Source organism: Vulpes vulpes, chromosome 1, assembly GCF_048418805.1.
Source record: "Vulpes vulpes isolate BD-2025 chromosome 1, VulVul3, whole genome shotgun sequence".
Lineage (NCBI taxonomy): Eukaryota > Metazoa > Chordata > Mammalia > Carnivora > Canidae > Vulpes > Vulpes vulpes.
In genome coordinates, this window is record NC_132780.1 from 51,748,482 (window position 1) to 51,765,834 (window position 17,353).

The following is a 17,353-nucleotide window of genomic DNA, read 5'->3' on the forward strand; positions in this document are numbered from 1 at the left end:
ACCATTTCATTTTCAGGCTGGAGGTGTCCTTGGGTCTAAAATGAGGCTCTTGTAGGCAGCAAATAGATGGGTCTTGCTTTGTACCCAGCTGAAACCATGTTTCTTTTGATGGGATCATTTAGTCCATTCAGTTCAGAGTAATTATTTGAAAGATATGAAATTAGTGTCATCGTAATACCTATTCAGTCCCTGTTTTCGTGGATTATTTCCTTGGGCTTCCTCTTTATTTTACAGGGTCCCCCTTAATATTTCTTTCACAGGTGGTTTTGTGGCCACATATTCTTTCAGTTTCTACCTATCTTGGAAGCTCTTTGTGTCTCCTATTCTGAACGACAGCCTTGCTGGATAAAGTATTCTTGGCTGCATGTTCTTCTCATTTAGTACCCTGAATAGATTATGCCAGCCCTTTCTGGCCTGCCAGGTCTCTGTGGAGAGGTCTGCTGTTAATCTAATATTTCTCCCCATATAAGTTCAGAATCTCTTGTCTCTTGCTGCTTTAAGGATTTTTCTCTTTATCTTTGTAATTTGCAAGTTTCGCTATTAAATGTTGAGGTGTTGAAATGTTTTTTATTGATTTTGTGGGTGCACCTCTCTAACTCTTGGATTGAATGACTGTTTTCTTCCCAAAATTAGGGAAGTTTCCAGCTATGATTTGTTCAAATATACTTTCTGGCCCTTGGGCCCTTTTGGCATTTTCTGGTACCCCAATTATACATAGATTCTTCCTTTTGAGACTATCATTTATTTCCCTTAGGCTTTCCTCATGGTATCTTAATTGTTTTTCTCTTTGTTCCTCAGTTTCCTTCCTTACCATCAACTTGTCTTCTATATTCCTCACTCTTTCTTCCACCTTATTAACCCTAGCCATTAGGACATCCAGTTTGGATTGCATCTCATTTAATTTATTTTTTTATTTCTGCCTCATTTGATTTAAATTCTGCATTAATGAAGTCTCTAGAGTCCTTTATGCTTTTTTCCAGAGTCACCAGTAGTTTTATAATTGTGGTTCTGAACTGGCTTTATGACATCGCATTATAATCCATATTCTGTAACTCTGTGGCCGAGAGTATTGTTTCTGGTTCTCTCTTTTGTGGTGAATTTCTCCTTCTAGTCATTTTGCTCAGTGCAGAGTGGCTGTATGAGGGGACTGAGTCACGAATATCAACCACGACTTAAGCAAATGTCACCCTAGTGACTCTGGCAGACCAGAGACCAGAAAATGAAAACAAAGATCAGAACAAAATAAAAGGACCGCTAAAGTGAAAAACAAATTTTAAAACAAAGTAGTAAGAAATAAAAGGTCAAAAATCCCAAAGAAAAAAAAAGAAGAGAAAGACAAAAGTAAAGAGGAAAAAGAAAAGAAAAAAAAGAAGAGGAAAACACCCTGAACACCTAAATTTGACCTGAGATTTAAGAGACAATAGCTGGAGTGCTACAGAGAGAAGGGTTTTTGCTTCTAGCAAGGTAGGAAGGTGGAAAAAAAGAAAGAAAAGAAAGAAGGAAAGAAAGAAAGAAAGAAAGAAAGAAAGAAAGAAAGAAAGAAAGAAAGAAAGAAAGAAAAAGAAAGAATAAAGTGGGGGAGGTGCCCCATGAGGAGCCAGGCTAAAGCCAAGCAGTGAGAGCCTCTGGGATAGGAAAGCCTAGTCCTGGAGAAGTGGGAACTTTAAAAATCCACACTGGTATTTTTCCTGGAAGGAAAAGTGCTTAGCAGGGAAATCGGGCAGAGTTGCAGGAGGGGCAGTGACATCTCCAGATTCCCGGAGTCACTATAAGAGGAGGGGCACCAGGGGGAAAGCTCACTGCAAACCATGGACCGATCTCGGTAAGGGCTGGAGCGCCACAGCCCATGGGGCATCTGGGAGAAGCCAGTCCAGTATGCAGGCCAGCTCCAGACGAAGGTGTCTGTGCCCTGCTGCCTTTGGGAGCCGCAGTCCCCGGGAGCACCAATCCAGCAGCACAGGGCCCCAGATCCCAAGGCAACTAGTGGGACAAAGCCCAGGATCCTGCCTCCTCAACCCCACCCCACCCCCGCCCCGCTCCCCCAGAGCAGGCAGAAGCGGGGAGGGCACAGGACACCGGAGCTCTCCTACCACTGGATGCCCCCAGGCTGTGCAGATCAGCACACCCATGCCTGCCCCGGGAGCATCTAGGCCAGTGAGGACTGGGAGACTGTGTTAGTTACTAGTGCGGAGCTGACTCCAGAGCTGGAGATCTGGCCGCTGCCATTGTTGTTCCTCCACATTGCACCCTGTGCCTGGAAGAGGCAGGGCTGCCAAGGAACAAAGGCCTCACAGGATAAACAGCTCACACTGAGCCTGGCACCTGGTGGGTGCAGGGCATCTCCCCCAGGTACACACACCTGAGAATCAGCACAGCTGACCCCTCCCCCAGAAGACCAGCTGGAAGAACAGGGGAAGAGCAAATTCTTGATCAAGCATGCTGGAAAGCTCCAGGACCGAGGGAAATGATATACAGAACTAGAGGGTACCCCCCTTTTTTATTTTATCTTATTTTATTTTATTTTATTTTTTATGTTTTCCTTTTTCCATTACAACTTGTTTTTATATCAGACTAAAAATTTCCAGTATTTTTTCTCTTTTCCTACATTAACTACAATATTTTACCAGCTCTTCGTTATAAGTTTCATCCTTTTTGGCTTTCATATTTCTACAATTACATGTCTTAGATAAATTTTCCACTTCTAGATTCCCTCAACTTACTCAATTTAATTTTGGGAGATATACAAGATATGAGTTTTTGTTTTGTGTTTTTTGTTTTCTCTGCTTCATTTTGCTCCACAATGTTGGAAGTTAATACCTTCTAAAGCATGACTAGCTTGCACCCAGAACCAAGTGGAACACCATGCTGGATCATTCTGTAAGATTATATTCTCTCTTCATTCCCATTCTGCCCCCCTCTTTTATCTCATTTATGTTTTGGTGGTCAATGTTGGGGCTCTCTACAAGTATTGTGGCTTTATATAAATTTGGGACTGAGCATCTTCTAACATACAGAACTTAAGACACTCAGAACCAAGAGGATCACCTTCTAGGATCCCTCAGGTAGACTACATCCTCCCTCCAATACAACTTCTTCCCACCACGATTTCCCAGTAACCCCCCCCCCCACTTTCTTTCTTCAAAAGTTATCTAGGTAAGTGGTGGGACCAGGTGGGTTGAGGACCCCTAATCTTCCACCATCTTGCCTGGCCTCCCACCAGCTTCTGTTCTTAAGCAAGGCATAGAAAGGTCTCAATGTGCTAGATGGGGAATAAAAGGTCTCCAGTAATCCAAAGGACCAACAAAAACCTGTAATTCCTTACCAATTCCAGGATTGGGAGGGCTTGTATTTTATCAATGACTGCCTCTGGCATTACTTTTGTCTCACTCATCCAGATGATATCCAGGATACTAATTGACCTGGCCTCTGATCTGGTCACTATTTACTTCCCAACCTTGTGACTTTAAGTATACCTGTATGATGCAGCTGCTTGAGACAGGGAGAATAAATCATCACAAATTAACATCACCTATGTAATGATAAATTACCATCTCTTCTGGCAATATCTATTTTTCCAGACCTCTGGCTACTATCCTGTGACAAACTGAGACTATGGAGGTACCCTTGGGGCAATGCCTGGAAAGTCCATTGTCTCCTGTTCCATGTGAAGGTGATTTGGTCTTGGGATTCAAGTCCTAATGGAATGCTATAAAGGGGGCTAGATAGGTTCAGTACATAATGATCTGTCTTAATGAATGCCATGATTTTTCTTTAACATTAAGACTGTATTAGGTACCATGGTATGGATGGGTGGAGTAACTTTATTGAGTTCCCTATAATCCATTTTCGCTCACCACCTTGATCCCATTAGATTTTTTATAGGCCAAACCAGACTATTGAATTGAATTTGAGCAGGTCTGATCACCCCCACATTTTCTAATTCTCTACTATTGGCAGTGATTTCATCATGTCCCCCAAGCAGCTTATAATGTTTTACATTTATTACCCTCCAGAGAACTGGCAGCTCTATAGACTCCCATTTTATAGAATGAAAGGTTTCATTACTTGAATACACAACCTGAATTTGCCTATAGTTGTAGTTAGATCTAGACCCTGTAAAACATCTATACCCAAAGTATATCCTGGAATGGGGGAAATATGCACTCAAAAACAGCAGCCAGGAGCTACATTTTGGGTTTGTCCAGCCCCCTTAGGATTTCCTGGGCCAGAACAGTTAGCCATGGCAGCACCAGGGCTCACCCATTTGTTTCCTGTGTTAGAAGCTATGATAGATCAGTAATAGTCTCATGTGTCCACTGGAGGTTGACCTAATTTATTTTCATTCTCCAGGTCCCATTAGATTTCGTTACAGGCCAAACTAGACTATTGAATGGGCTTTGAGCAGGCCTGATCACCCTTGCCTTTTCTCATTATGTAATAGTGGCAGTAACGTCATTATGCCAGGTACCTTATATTGTTTTATGCTTATTACTTTCCAGAGGAACCAGCAGCTGCATAGATTCCCAGTTTGCATGACCCATGAGGACAGGTTTCACTACTCGAATATGCAACCTGAATTTGCTCTCATGGTAGTTGGATCCAGGTCCTGTAAACACCTACTCCCAAAATATACTCAGGTATGCAGAAAATATGCACCAAAAGCAGCAGGGAGGGAATTTGTCAATCTGTAGGTAGACACTAGTCTGTCTGACCTTTGTAATTTGTCTCCCATAACACCAATTGCTTTTATTTCTCCCTGAAATATTGAGAGATTTCCATAGATAAGTATGCATTTACCAGTGTTTATTAGAGCTAGTAAAGTCTGTTAGTGTGAAACTAATAAATGGTTAATTCAACATGGGACCTCTGGTCACACCTTATTGTACTCACTAGATGGAAATTTTGGCCTAACCCCTAGTCTCTAGTGGTAGAGACTCTGTGAGCAGAGGGGCTCTCAGGAACACATTCTGGCCTTTTTGAGCTTTCTTTCAAGGGAGTAAACTGCTTTCCCTTAGGCAATGCCTTCCATGGATTTAGCAAGACTCAATTGGATTGTTTGTCTATATTTTCTCTCAGTGTCCCAGATAATACTAGATCTTGTCACAATTGTTTACTAAAGAATCCGATGGCCCCCTTTTTGCCATTTTATTATTGTCAGCATCTTTTGTTTTTCTGTTTTTCAACCTATTTCCCCTATGCCTGATTCTTTTGGTTTCATGTAAGTCAGCCAACTTACAGAGGCTACTATAGCAAGGGGTTGATTAACCATAGGTGCAAAGACACATACTGAAGTCCCATACCATGCCCCAGGGCTGAGTGTACGATATGGTCTTTCATATAAGAGGAAAATAAAAATTTAAAAAAAGAGGAAAATAATTATTTGGTCCTCTAAAATGCTGAGTGTGAATGGCATGTTTCATTCCCAATTATGATAGAATTTCTTATAGAGGTCCAGTGCAATAGAAGGGAGGGAACATCCCCTTCATTAGGCCAGGTCATCTTAATGCTAGAGTTTTTATCCAATTCATCAAATTAGCTGAATGCTCATTCATACCTGTGGCATATAACCTTTGTTGCAAGGCAGGTTGAGCAGTAACTAAGATCATTTTTAGCATCTTAGACCCATCTAACATACCATCTGCCCCAATATCCCACCCTTTTAACATCCAAGCTGTCACCCCTTCTTGGCCTTTTCACTTAAAGTGGCTTATTAGCTCTAATTCACCAGCAGACTATTCCCTTGTAGTCATTTTCTGACTTGGTGGAATTTATTCTATGTAATCTCAAGGTTCATGAATATCCTGGGTCTTTGTTTTAATCAAAGGACATGACAGTAAAACATTTTCCTCCTCCATGATAACGTCCTCCTCATGAGAGTAGTCATTATTCCAGGGATTCCATGCTTTAGGGTCCCAATTATATCTTATAATATATCTTATTATATCTTAAGATATAATAGTTTTCACTTTAGTGTATGGTAGTCAGCATCTTTGCCATCTTATGTGTCATAATTTCTTTTGTGTGTGTGTGTGTGTGTGTGTCATAATTTCTAAGCATTCCTCTGCTGTTGGATTCTTTTAGACATGTCCATATTAGAGAACACGCCTGTTAAAGATGTGCCTGTACATCTTTCACCAAAGTCAATGCTTCTGTTAGTCTGTTCTTATTCTCTTTTTACTTATTTTTCTGCATAGTCTCGTCGTGTACCTAGCAATGGCCAACCTACCACCATAATAGCTTATTCACTTCTCCATACCTTTCCCCTACCATTTTGGATAGGATATCTAATAATCCCTTGGGCCAGTTCATGGTATCCTTGTATTCATACACTGCTCCAAAATGCACCCCCCAAAATAGTTGAGTCTCCTCACATGGCAGTGGCTGGCCAGCGTGGGACCTCCCCTACAATGGGCTTTCCCCTGGTAGAGCCCCTTTATCCCTGCTTGCTTTGTTTTTGTTCTTTCGCCTGGATCACCAACTGTTAGTTGTTGGAATGGTAAAGTGTCCTCCAAACTGAGAAGGCACTTTGAGACCAAAAAATGAAGCAAGCCACTCCATACCATTTATACAGTTTTACTGATCTGGAGATTGGGTGAATGATGATCCAGGTGTTTCACAGCTCTTCTCTGCAATGTCAGGACCTTAATCCACAGATTTTATAGAGCAAGGAGATGTGCAGAGATCATCATGGGGTCAGAGTATTTAACAGATCATCTATGCACCAGAGTGTGGGAGGGGAAGAAACAACGATATCTCTACCAGTTGTCCAAACATCTTTAGGGAAGATCTGAACAAACCTGCCTGTATTTTGGTCAGGGGATACATTAACCTTCAAGGGGCCTGGAACAAATAGCCCTGAAGGAAATCATTGCAGAGACATTAACAAGATGGAGGACCAAAGAGTAGAATCAGTATTACCTGCACTCCTACACCTATACAAAATGGTAGTTGAGATGCTTTGGTACATTGTAGAAGGGAGATTGAAATGTTAGAGTCTATTTGTCATGTAACACTGCTCACTCACCTCAGAAGGGTATAGAGGACACACCTTCCACTATGACTGCAAGAAATAAATTTGTGAGGGAAGTCCCAGTATCCTTGAAAAGCTGTGGTCACTCTCCTCTACAGATGAGAGATTACAGTGGAAACTGCTGTCATTGTTGACATGGGATTCTTGGTTTTTTTGACATGGGATCCTTAAATGCAATGGGAATAATTGGATTCTGGGGGGCAGGGGCCAAATGGTGGCAATTTAATAACCAAAGATAAGGTGGATATAGAGGCTGATTTTAGGCCTCTAAAACATGCATGAGCAATGGAAACCTGCAAGGCAGAAGGGCCCACAGTGACTACCAAGTTGATGCAAACTGGCTCATTAAATGACCTAGACCCACCCTGACATAGCCATAGGCCTTAATTAACCAATGAGCTGCTTACAACCAGGCACTGGTACCAAAAAAAGGAAAATTCCATACATTCCCATACTTCCCCACTATACACCATAACTATAGCCCCTCACCACAGCCCTGTGGCAGTCTCTCCTTTGCTGTTCTGCCTGCTGCTACCTTGCAGTGTATTCAGTAACTTCTATCTCCTTTGTTCTGCCTCAGGTGACCTCTGTCACCACCACAGCTGCCAGTCCCTACTCAATTGGAACACACCACAGTGGACATGGTTACTACAGTCGACAGCAGAGTCAATGCAGTAGTCTAGTCTGACTTGCAAAACCCTATGGCATTGGCTAGCTGATCATGTTGTCCCTAGGAGAGAAGTAGATGGGCTGGCCACTAAATTCTTACTTGATCTACATAAGCAGAAGAGTTCTAGGTCAAGTTAGCAGAAGTCTAACTTGAATTTAAAAAAAAGTAAATATACTTTGGAGATGGTGATGGAAATATGTGCACCAAATGGCAGTTTCCTAATTATAGTAGTTTTCCCTTCTTTGTGGGTAATAGATTCCCAGACCCCCCCCAGTGGATGTCTGAAACTTCTATACATGTTTTACCCTTGAACAGAGGTTTGAACTGTGCAGGCTCACTTCTTTTTTTTATAGTGTAGTTTTAATGAGTTAAACATAAAGCTACTCCCACATGCTCTTACATAAGTTTACAAACCCTTTTATCTAAATGAAAATGTCACTTGAAAGATGGATTATACAAAGTGTAGTTTCAATCAGTTATGCAGACGTATTCCAATATGCTTTTCTTTTCTTTCTTTTTTTTTAAGATTTATTTTAGAAAGAGAATGTGAGCTGGGGGAGGTGAAGAATCCTCACACTCTCAACAGACTCCCTCGAGTGGAGTCTGATGAGTGGCTTGATCTCAGGACCCTGAGATCATAACCTGAGCTGAAACCAAGTTGGCTGCCCAACCAACTGAGCCACCCAGGTGCCCAGCTCTATGCTTCTACACTAAGTTTACATAAATTTATACCTCAAAAATGCTATTTGAAAGTTACAGTGTAGCATCAAGGTTTAAGCATGTGTAGGCTCACTTTTATGTGGATTTTTCCTTAAGAATTTAACATTCTCTATTGTGAAAATACAGTACATAATATGTAGAACATACAAAACACGTTAATTGGCTATGTTATTAGTAAGGTTTTTGGTCAACAGTAGGCTATTAAGATTTTAGAGAATTGAAAGTTATATAGAATTCAAATGCATGAGGTGGGGGTAAAGTTGGCATCCCTAAAGCCCACATTATCCAAAGGTCAATTGTACTGTTTTTTCCTATACATACATGATAAAATTTAATTTGTAAATTAGGCACAGGATAAGATTAACAGTAAAATAGAATGGTTATAAAAATAAACTATAAGGGAGCCTGGGTGGTTCAGCCGGTTAAGTATCGGACTTGGTTTTGGCTCAGGTCATGAGATTGGAGCTTCACATCAGGCTCTGTGGAGAGTCCGCTTAAAGATTCTCTCCCTTTGCCCCTCGCTCCACTCTCTGAAAATGGATAATCTTTAAAAAATAATATACAGTAATAAAAGTTATGTGAATGTGGTCTCTCTCAAAATGTCTTCTAGTACTCATTCTACTTGTGAAGGAAGATAGTATAGTGCTTATGTGATGAAATGAAGTAAGGTGAAGGATGGGCATTGTGATGTAGCATTAGGCTACTGACCTGCTCATTTGTCAAAAGGATCATTTGCTTCTGTACTACTATTGCCTGAAACCGGAACAAGAGAAAAATACAGTGCAAAATGGGGAGGGGGACTACTGTACTGAGCACTTTCCCTCCCCTAATAACATGCCAAAGTGACATAGTTATAAACCCACAGGAGGGAATTCCTTCCTCATAACTTGCCTAATTGACTCACCTTTCCTTACTTCCTTTGGAATATAACTAGGATAAGGAACCATTTGGATGTCTGGACTATAGGAAATACCGGGAGCCTACTCTTCAGATTATAGTGATAACATTTGTTTCCAGCTCTTTATTTCAAGTCTAATGGCTCCTTTGAAATTGTTTTAAATGATAGTTGTAGTTTGGTACTTCATGACATGAAGAAAACATCATGTTTAAAGAAAACATCAAACAGTTTAGACACATGAGGAGTCCTTTGCTTTGACAGACTTGAACCTTTTTTTAAAAGGAAAAAGCCATCACACTTTCTTCCAGTTTAGCACCCAAATGTTTCCTTATTTTGAGTTGCTCCAGGATAATCTGTGAAGAGGCAGTTAGCGTACTATTGCAAGATGAAGGAGTCCCTTCTCAGAGAAAACTTATGACTGAATGTGGGTGATTGTATTTTCTGAAAATGGCCACAGAAAAGGATACTGAAGGTTTTGGGGAATAGAAGGTTCCAGGTGTCCTCCATCTCATTCCCTTCTTAATGGATTATGGCTAGATTAAATATTTCACCAATTTAGTTGTTATATTTTCTTACTTATGAAGAGCATGAAATTTTTAAGCACATGTATACAGGCTTCTTTAACTTGCACAAAGTAGTATATTTTGACATTTTTCCTCCTACATGTCTCCTGCAGAACAAGTTAAAGAAAAGAATCATCCATAATCCACCCAAGCGTTTGGCAGATTTCCTTTCCATCTTTTAAATATACAAATATATTGTGTCATTTGTATTTACTGCCTGTGCAACCACAGGCTTAGGCTGTTTTGATCCCTTCCAAGGTTTTTTTATTTTTATTTTTTTTAAAGATTTTATTTATTTATTCATGAGAGACACACAGAGAGAGGCAGAGATAGGCAGAGGGAGAAGCAGGGAGACGGACATGGGGCTCGATCCCAGGTCTCCAGGATCATGCCCTGGGCGGAAGGTGGCGCTAAACCACTGAGCCACCGAGCCACCAGGGCTGCCGCCAAGTTTTTTTTTAATTCAAAGATTAGCTAAGCCCAGGTTTGGCCTAGTGATCACTCATCCAGCTTCCTAGGCCAGGACTATTTCTGCAGTCTGTGCTCATCTCTTGTGGATCTTTAACACATTTCTCCAGTTCTTACCAAGTATCTGAGACTTGTTCATCACAGCCATTAAATTTACTTTTGTTAACATTAGGTAACAAAACTTCTCCTAGAAGAGTAATGTGGAAAGCCAACAGACTTGGCAGAACAAAGATAAGACAGACTTCGGAACCTAGAATCTGGTCCTCTTTCAGCTGCAACGTAGTCACATGATCTTCACCAGCAATTCAAAGACATTGCTTCAGTAACTAACTGGCTCTGAGGCTTTTATTCCATGACCTTGTTAGATTTTAACCATTTTGAGTCAAGAGGATCTCCCTTTCTAGTATGTAAAGCCTAAGAATCTGTATGTTTATTCACTTTCCTAAAGAGTGAATTGTTAAAAACTATTAAAACTTTATTAAAACAATTTACCTTTGTCCTTAGCCTGTCATATCTTGTCAGATTCAAGGGTTGGCTCAACATAGGCAATGGGCAGCTGACATATTTATAACTAGAAGATGCTGAGGGCCAACCCAGTGTCCTCCTAATTCAGCATTGGTATATTCAGTTGTCTTTATAGCCCAATTATATTTCCCGACTACACAAAAAGTTAATGTATTGGAAGCAGAGAAGTTCCACCTCTACATATTCAATTAAAATTTATTTCAAAAGGCAAAGTTTTATATATATTTTGAAAAAATGAGAAGTCAAAAGTCTTAGAATTAAGCAATGAGTCTTCAACGTTATAAAGCCATATATAACAGTAATTAAAGTAGTGGTAATGTTTTACCCTGATAAAAATGTCACAGAATTCAAATCACAACTTGGATCCTCAATGATTCAAGTGTCTTATCTTACACAATAAGAGTTTGGTCAGCTTTAAGATAAAATTCCTCCAGATATGCTGCCTCCAAGTCCTCTAATCTTGCGATCCATCAGCTCACACAGTGGGATAGCTGGCTGCTGTGGCAATTCCACAGTGGTTGTTCTGGTCTTTGGCCATTTTTACATAGCCATTCCAGCCCCATTCTGGACCCCAACTGAAAAGAAGAGCATATTTTTTCTTTTATGCAAAGAATTAAGTACACACTAACTTCATTAATAATAATAGCTAATACTTAAGGTTTTCCACTTACCAGGCACTATTCTAAGTGCTGTTATATAAGTATATTAATTCCCATAGGTCCTTAACTTTTTAAGACCGGAAATTGAGGCAAAGCTAGAATTCCAATGTAGCAGTCTGTTTCTCTGCAGGCTATCTTAGCCCTCATCTCAATTAATTGATCCTGACAATCCTCAAAGCCTTGGAGAGTTAGGAAATACAATAAAATGGCAGGGTAAGTGGTAACAGGAAGGACGCACAAACTCCACTGGACTCTTGGAAAATCTTTTGGACTTAAGAGTCAGCAGTGGTTTCTGCTCAGTATACCTTGTTGAAAAACTGGGACACAGAAAAAAGGAAAACCAGCCCTTAACCCTACAGGTGCAAAATCCTTTATCTGAAACTCTTAGGGCCAGATAGGTTTCTGGATAAAAACAATTTCATAATTTAGAAATGCAATGTTACAAATACATAGTAATAATTACAACAAGCTTGCTAAAGAGTCTTGTAATCAAGTATCAGTAAGTTTTACCTTTATAAAAATGTCAGTATTCACTCTAAGTGGGAGAAAGACTTCTGGGATTTTGAAAGTAAGCTTTTTTTGGACTTGAAATCAAAAACCTATTCCAAACAAGCATTCCCTTTCAATTTAATATATACAACATTTGGAGTTTTATACCTGTTCTTGACAATCCAAAATTTATTATTTGAATCTGTTTCTTCAAAGCCATAGCCAACCACCAGAACACCATGATCTAGATCTTTGCTGCTGCATTCTGGATCAAAATAAATGCCTAGAAGAGTAAAATTTGATGTCAGGGTAAGAAGCTCCAGGGAACACATGACATTAACTCACTCTACTACAGTTAAGAGAGACATCTCAAAATGCAATGAAATGTCATCAACAAACTCCAAATAAAGTCAAGTATTTACCAAAAGATTGTTATGGCTCATAAAAAGGAAAAAAAGCCAAACTCAACTCACTAGAAATCAACACAATTCAGTTAAATCAAAGATATTTTCTTATTTAATTTTAAAAGATTTAATTTATTCATGAGACACACACAGTGAGAGAGAGAGAAAGAGAGAGAGGTGTCCCTATTTTCTCCTTAAAAAAAAAAAAAAAAGATTTCCAATAATAAGATCTAGTTATCGGGGACACGCCTGGGTGGCTCAGTAGTTGAGCGTCTTACCTTTGGCTCAGGGTAAGATCCGGTGGTCCTGGGATCCAGCCCCACATCGGGCTCCCTGCATGGAGCCTGCTTCTCCCTCTGCCTATCTCTGCCTCTCTCTCTGTGTCTTTAAAAAAAAATCTAGTTATCAAGGCTAAGGTTATTTAGCCACTTCCATTATTTAGCATAATCCTTTATATTCCTAAAAGGAAACAACACCAGTATTTATATTCCATAGTAAACATTTTTTGTAAAAGATATCCAACAATTGGGCAATAGTTACATCAATTGTTTGTATTTACAGAATTACTTTAAAATCAGAAAGAAGGGCAGCCCAGGTGGCTCAGTGGTTTAGCACTGCCTTCAGCCTAGGGTGTGATCCTGGAGACTTGGGATCGAGTCCCACGTCGGGCTCCCTGCATGGAACCTGCTTCTCCCTCTGCCTGTATCTGTGCCTCTCTCTGTGTGTCTCTCATGAATAAATAAAATCTTAATAAATAAAATAAATAAATAAATAAATAAATAAATAAATAAATAAATAAAATAAAATAAAATGAAATTAGAAAGAATTTGTCATGAAAAAATGCCTAAAGCATGTCAAGTGGAAACATCACTATTTTAAATGCACACTCAAAATTCTACTGTCTTGGAAAGCAGGACTCCAAACCAAAGTCAATCACGGTGTTTTCCAATTTTGCCTACTTGAATTTCCACAGTAAAAATACAAATACCCACCTGATTTGTAGAATTGGAAAGACTGATGGCCTGCATCAATAGCAACAGAGATGGGCCCTAGAGTTGCCACTGCTTTCATTAGGGCCTTCTCCCGTTGAGGGAGGTCCACAAAGCCAGTGTCATTGGCAGCAGAACACTCAGGCTTGTAGTTGCAGGTCTCTGTCTCCTTTTAAAGGTAAATGGAAAAGAACGTTGATCACTACCATCTAACTCCTGGGGAACAGGAGTTCTAGGACCTCAACTCAGCAGTTTGTAGCTTAATGATTTCCAAGTTGACTCTGTTGTCAGTCAACAGCAAAATGCTACTGGTTGATTTGAAACTGAAAAATTAGCAGATGTTTCTTCAGTGAAACCCTTAGGCCTACTTGTCCACAAGAAACTTCACTGTGGAGAAACTTGCATTATGTGCAGAATAGTGTATAAACTCTCCAAATTACACATAGAAGTAAGAACAGCTATATGCCAACCATCTATTCAGAGAATTTATGCAAAGGCTGATAATTTATATGGACAGTTCTGTCAGTTTGCATCTAAACTGTGAATGCTTAATAAAATGTCATCTTTCAAAATGTTCAACTTTCAAAAGCAGAGCTTGAATCACAAGGTAAGGAGTCCCATTTACCTTTCCAAGATATGGATAAGATTCCTCTGAGTCCAGGCCTCCATTGTCCTTAACATACTGGAAGGCGTTATCCATCAGGCCACCATTGCAGCCCTGGTTACCTTGATCCCTAGAGCAGTCCACCAGGTTTTGCTCACTCAATGGCACAAGTTTGCCCGTTTTCCGGAACATCTGTCCTTCAAGGGCACCAGTTGCACTAAAAGCCCAACAAGAACCACACTGACCCTGAAAATAAAAAAGTTACCAGTTTACAATACAAACAATAGCTTATATACCTGAATACTCTTAAAACAAAAAAGCAAACTGATGTTACTCCACAGTCTACCAAAGCAAGGACACTAATTCCTTTTTGGCTCTACTCTTGGAGGGAGATCTGCTAAATATTATCATACCTGATTCTTCACAGGAGTTACATAGCCTTTCTCTCTCCAGTCCACTGATTTGGGGATCTCAGCAAAGAGAGGTTCTTGGAACATTTTCCCTTTCTTGTGCTTCTGGTTTTGAAAGCCATTCATCACCTGCCTGAATTCTTCATTGGTCTTTATGGAAAGGTAAATTAGATGTTGAAAAAGCAAGAGGTTATTTTGCTCAAGTACAGAGAGGAAGCATAAAACATTCAGCAATCTATGCCACACTCACCATGTCACCAAAGGCATTCATTGCCATTGTGAAGCCATGTTTCCCTTGGCTATATTCCCGATTATGCAGTTCAATCATTTTCATATTCTTCTCCCATACTGCTCTCCTCCATCCTTCTTCATTCTAGAGGTAAATATATAACTTATCTTTATTTCTACTTAAAACCCAGCCCATCCTCACCATGGGGATTTACAGACAGGGAGAAAAAACCATGGCCAGGGATGGCTTTATGCTTCTGGGAGCTGTTCAACAACCATACAACAGGAATTATGCCTATATCGTGCTTAGTAACAGGTGCCATGAAGTTATTGCGTTGGTAAAAGCTAACTTCTAGATGCTACTCTCTAGCTATAAATTCTCAATGGCAAGGGCCTTTCTCTTGGGGTCCCTCTGGACAGTTTCATGTTACTAACCATGCCATATAATCTCCTGTGCGTTGCCTTCCACTGGTACCACTGTGCATTTAAGCTTTGATCAAATTTTGGAGCTGCTGAGGCTATTCCCAAGCAAAGGGCAGTCAAGAAGAGTGAAGGATTCATGTTTCAAAAACCTAATAAGGAAAACAAAATGAATATTTGAGGAGACTGATCCTTTAAAAAACCCATCCTATTTTCTCCTGAGATGTTAAGTAAAAACACTTAAAAACCATTTCCCCAAATATTTACAGGTCTGTGGAAGAAGGCTATGGATGTGGGTGGAGAAAAACAGGCCAAGGACTTAAACAGAGGAACTATATATGACTCAGACTTCAACTGAAAAACAGGCTGACAAGTGCTGTAGGAATTGAAATAGACTTCACTGTAATAGTGCAATGACAATTTAGGTTTTGATAGAGGTCTCAGAATCTTAAGACAGCTCAGAAACTGTTGGTCCAAGTTATTTACTGAAAATACCGAGGTGACCCAGGAAATCTTATCAGGACACTTGTTCCCAAGTAGGGACAGGGATCCCCCAGGACTCAAGTAGCCCGTCACACCTTTCTTCTGAACTAATGTACAGCATGAGGTGAGACATGCCTTCGGACCTCTAGTTCTTGAATTGAAACCTTTCTGAAAGGCATTCACAGAAGGGAGACAGGAGTGCACGCGGTGCCCCCACCTCTCCGGTCCCCCAAATCAAGGACGTGGTCCGAGGCACGACGGAGTCCAGAGCTGCCAGTTCCCGACCCGTACAAACGCGGCGCGGCAGGCGGGGCTGGGCCAGGGGGCTCTCCGCCGCGCTCACCGCCCTCCGCTCCGGGAGGATGTTGGCGGACCACCGCACAGGGCGCCGGGCCCCGCAGCCCACGCCGCGGTCAGGCTGCCGCGAGCCCCCAGCCACCGCACCTGTGTCCGCCACGGCCCAGAGGCGCTCCGGTTCCCGCGCAGCCTAGGGCCTCCTGGGGGTCTCAGCGCCGCCCTGGGTTCCCCCAACCGTTCAACCCGCACTTCCCACCTCCAGGCTTACAGGATCCCGGCAGCGTCGACTTAGCCTCATCAACTCCAGGTAAGCAGATACTCGTACCCAGCGGGTCGCACCCGCCCCTCGCCCGAGCCCCGGGGTGGACCCCCGCTCCAGTCCCGGTGCCCGACGCGCTGGTTCCGAGACCGAGACGCTGACCTGCGGCGCCCACAGCTGCGCAGGCGAACCCCACCGATCGCCAAGGCCCAGAAGTCTGGGCCAATTGCGCCTGACTCAGCCTTTAAGGCCCCGGGAATTCGGCCTTCTCGGGCCCGCCCCCGCCGCCTGCTCGCGCAGCGATTGGCTGCGCCGGCTTGTGGGCGGGGCCTCCGGGCGTGGGGCCTCCGGGCGTGGGGCTTCCAGCGCGTGACGCAGCGCCGTCTGGACAGGTCCCGAGGCGGCTGGGGCCGGCGTCAGGGGGGTGGGGTATAGCGCCGGGCGCGGGGGGGGCTGTGGGGGTGGGATCCCGAGCCAGTCTAGGGGCCCCGATGACGTCATGACCTCGAGGTTAGCCAGGGCCTGCTTCAGGGGGGCCAGGGATAGCGCCGACGGGGCGAGGCAGGGTGGGCGGGGGGTGGTGTCCAGGGGCCAGCCTGGGGACCTAGATGGCGTCCTGACCCCGACTCACGAGATCGGTGGGGGAGGTCGCTCTCGAAAGGAAGCTCACCAGCATCCCCCTGCGTGTCCTTTAGTCCTACAGTCTTCTGTTAAAATCTCCTGGAAGGCTGAGTCAGGATAGTCTGTCTAGTGGTTCCTGTTTATTCCAAGCAAAGGTGGGGCGGGGGGAGGATGGGGGAATGCGGTGCCTCTCGGTTTGGGAAGAATCTGGAAGGGACTGGAAATCCCCCAAAAACGGATGCGATAGTCAAGACCTAAATCCTTGGAAAGTGAAGGGACAGACTGGGTAGGTGTACACAAAGGCCTGGTATTTCGTAATGCTTCGCTCCTGTATCTCTGCCTTCTTCCCTCTCCAGCCTTTCTCAAAAACAATGAAACAAATTATTTACAGAAAAATTTGGTTCAATGAAAAACGCTGTTGAGAAAGGTGGAAACTTTTATTTCCCTACACTTTACATTAGAGGTTGTTTGGTCTTTCTCAGTATCCAAAGTACTTCTCTTGAGCTATAAGGAATATGCTTTCTAACACTTATTGTCAGGGTGCTGCTCCAATGATAACAAGCAGTGACTAACATATATATTGTCTGTATTGTATTCTTATAGTAAGCTAGAAAAA

At 42.1% G+C, this 17,353-nt stretch overlaps 1 protein-coding gene across 3 annotated transcripts; it reads right to left on the bottom strand.

Moving 5' to 3' along the window:
- Positions 1-11,051: 11,051 nt before the first annotated feature.
- On the bottom strand, positions 11,052-16,412 carry LOC112912558 (procathepsin L). Of its 3 annotated transcripts, none has more exons than XM_072764175.1 (8): positions 16,279-16,412; positions 15,093-15,229; positions 14,680-14,802; positions 14,433-14,579; positions 14,041-14,265; positions 13,419-13,584; positions 12,191-12,305; positions 11,052-11,449 (listed from the first exon to the last, which is right to left on the bottom strand). In XM_072764175.1, the coding sequence occupies exons 2-8, from the start codon at positions 15,216-15,218 to the stop codon at positions 11,350-11,352; spliced, it is 1,002 nt and encodes a 333-aa protein (XP_072620276.1). In that variant the 5' UTR covers positions 15,219-15,229; positions 16,279-16,412; the 3' UTR covers positions 11,052-11,349. The 3 variants fall into 3 exon arrangements, with proteins under 3 accessions (XP_072620276.1, XP_025845019.1, XP_025845020.1); XM_025989234.2 differs by having other exon boundaries at positions 16,126-16,410; XM_025989235.2 differs by having other exon boundaries at positions 16,114-16,410.
- Positions 16,413-17,353: the final 941 nt, after the last annotated feature.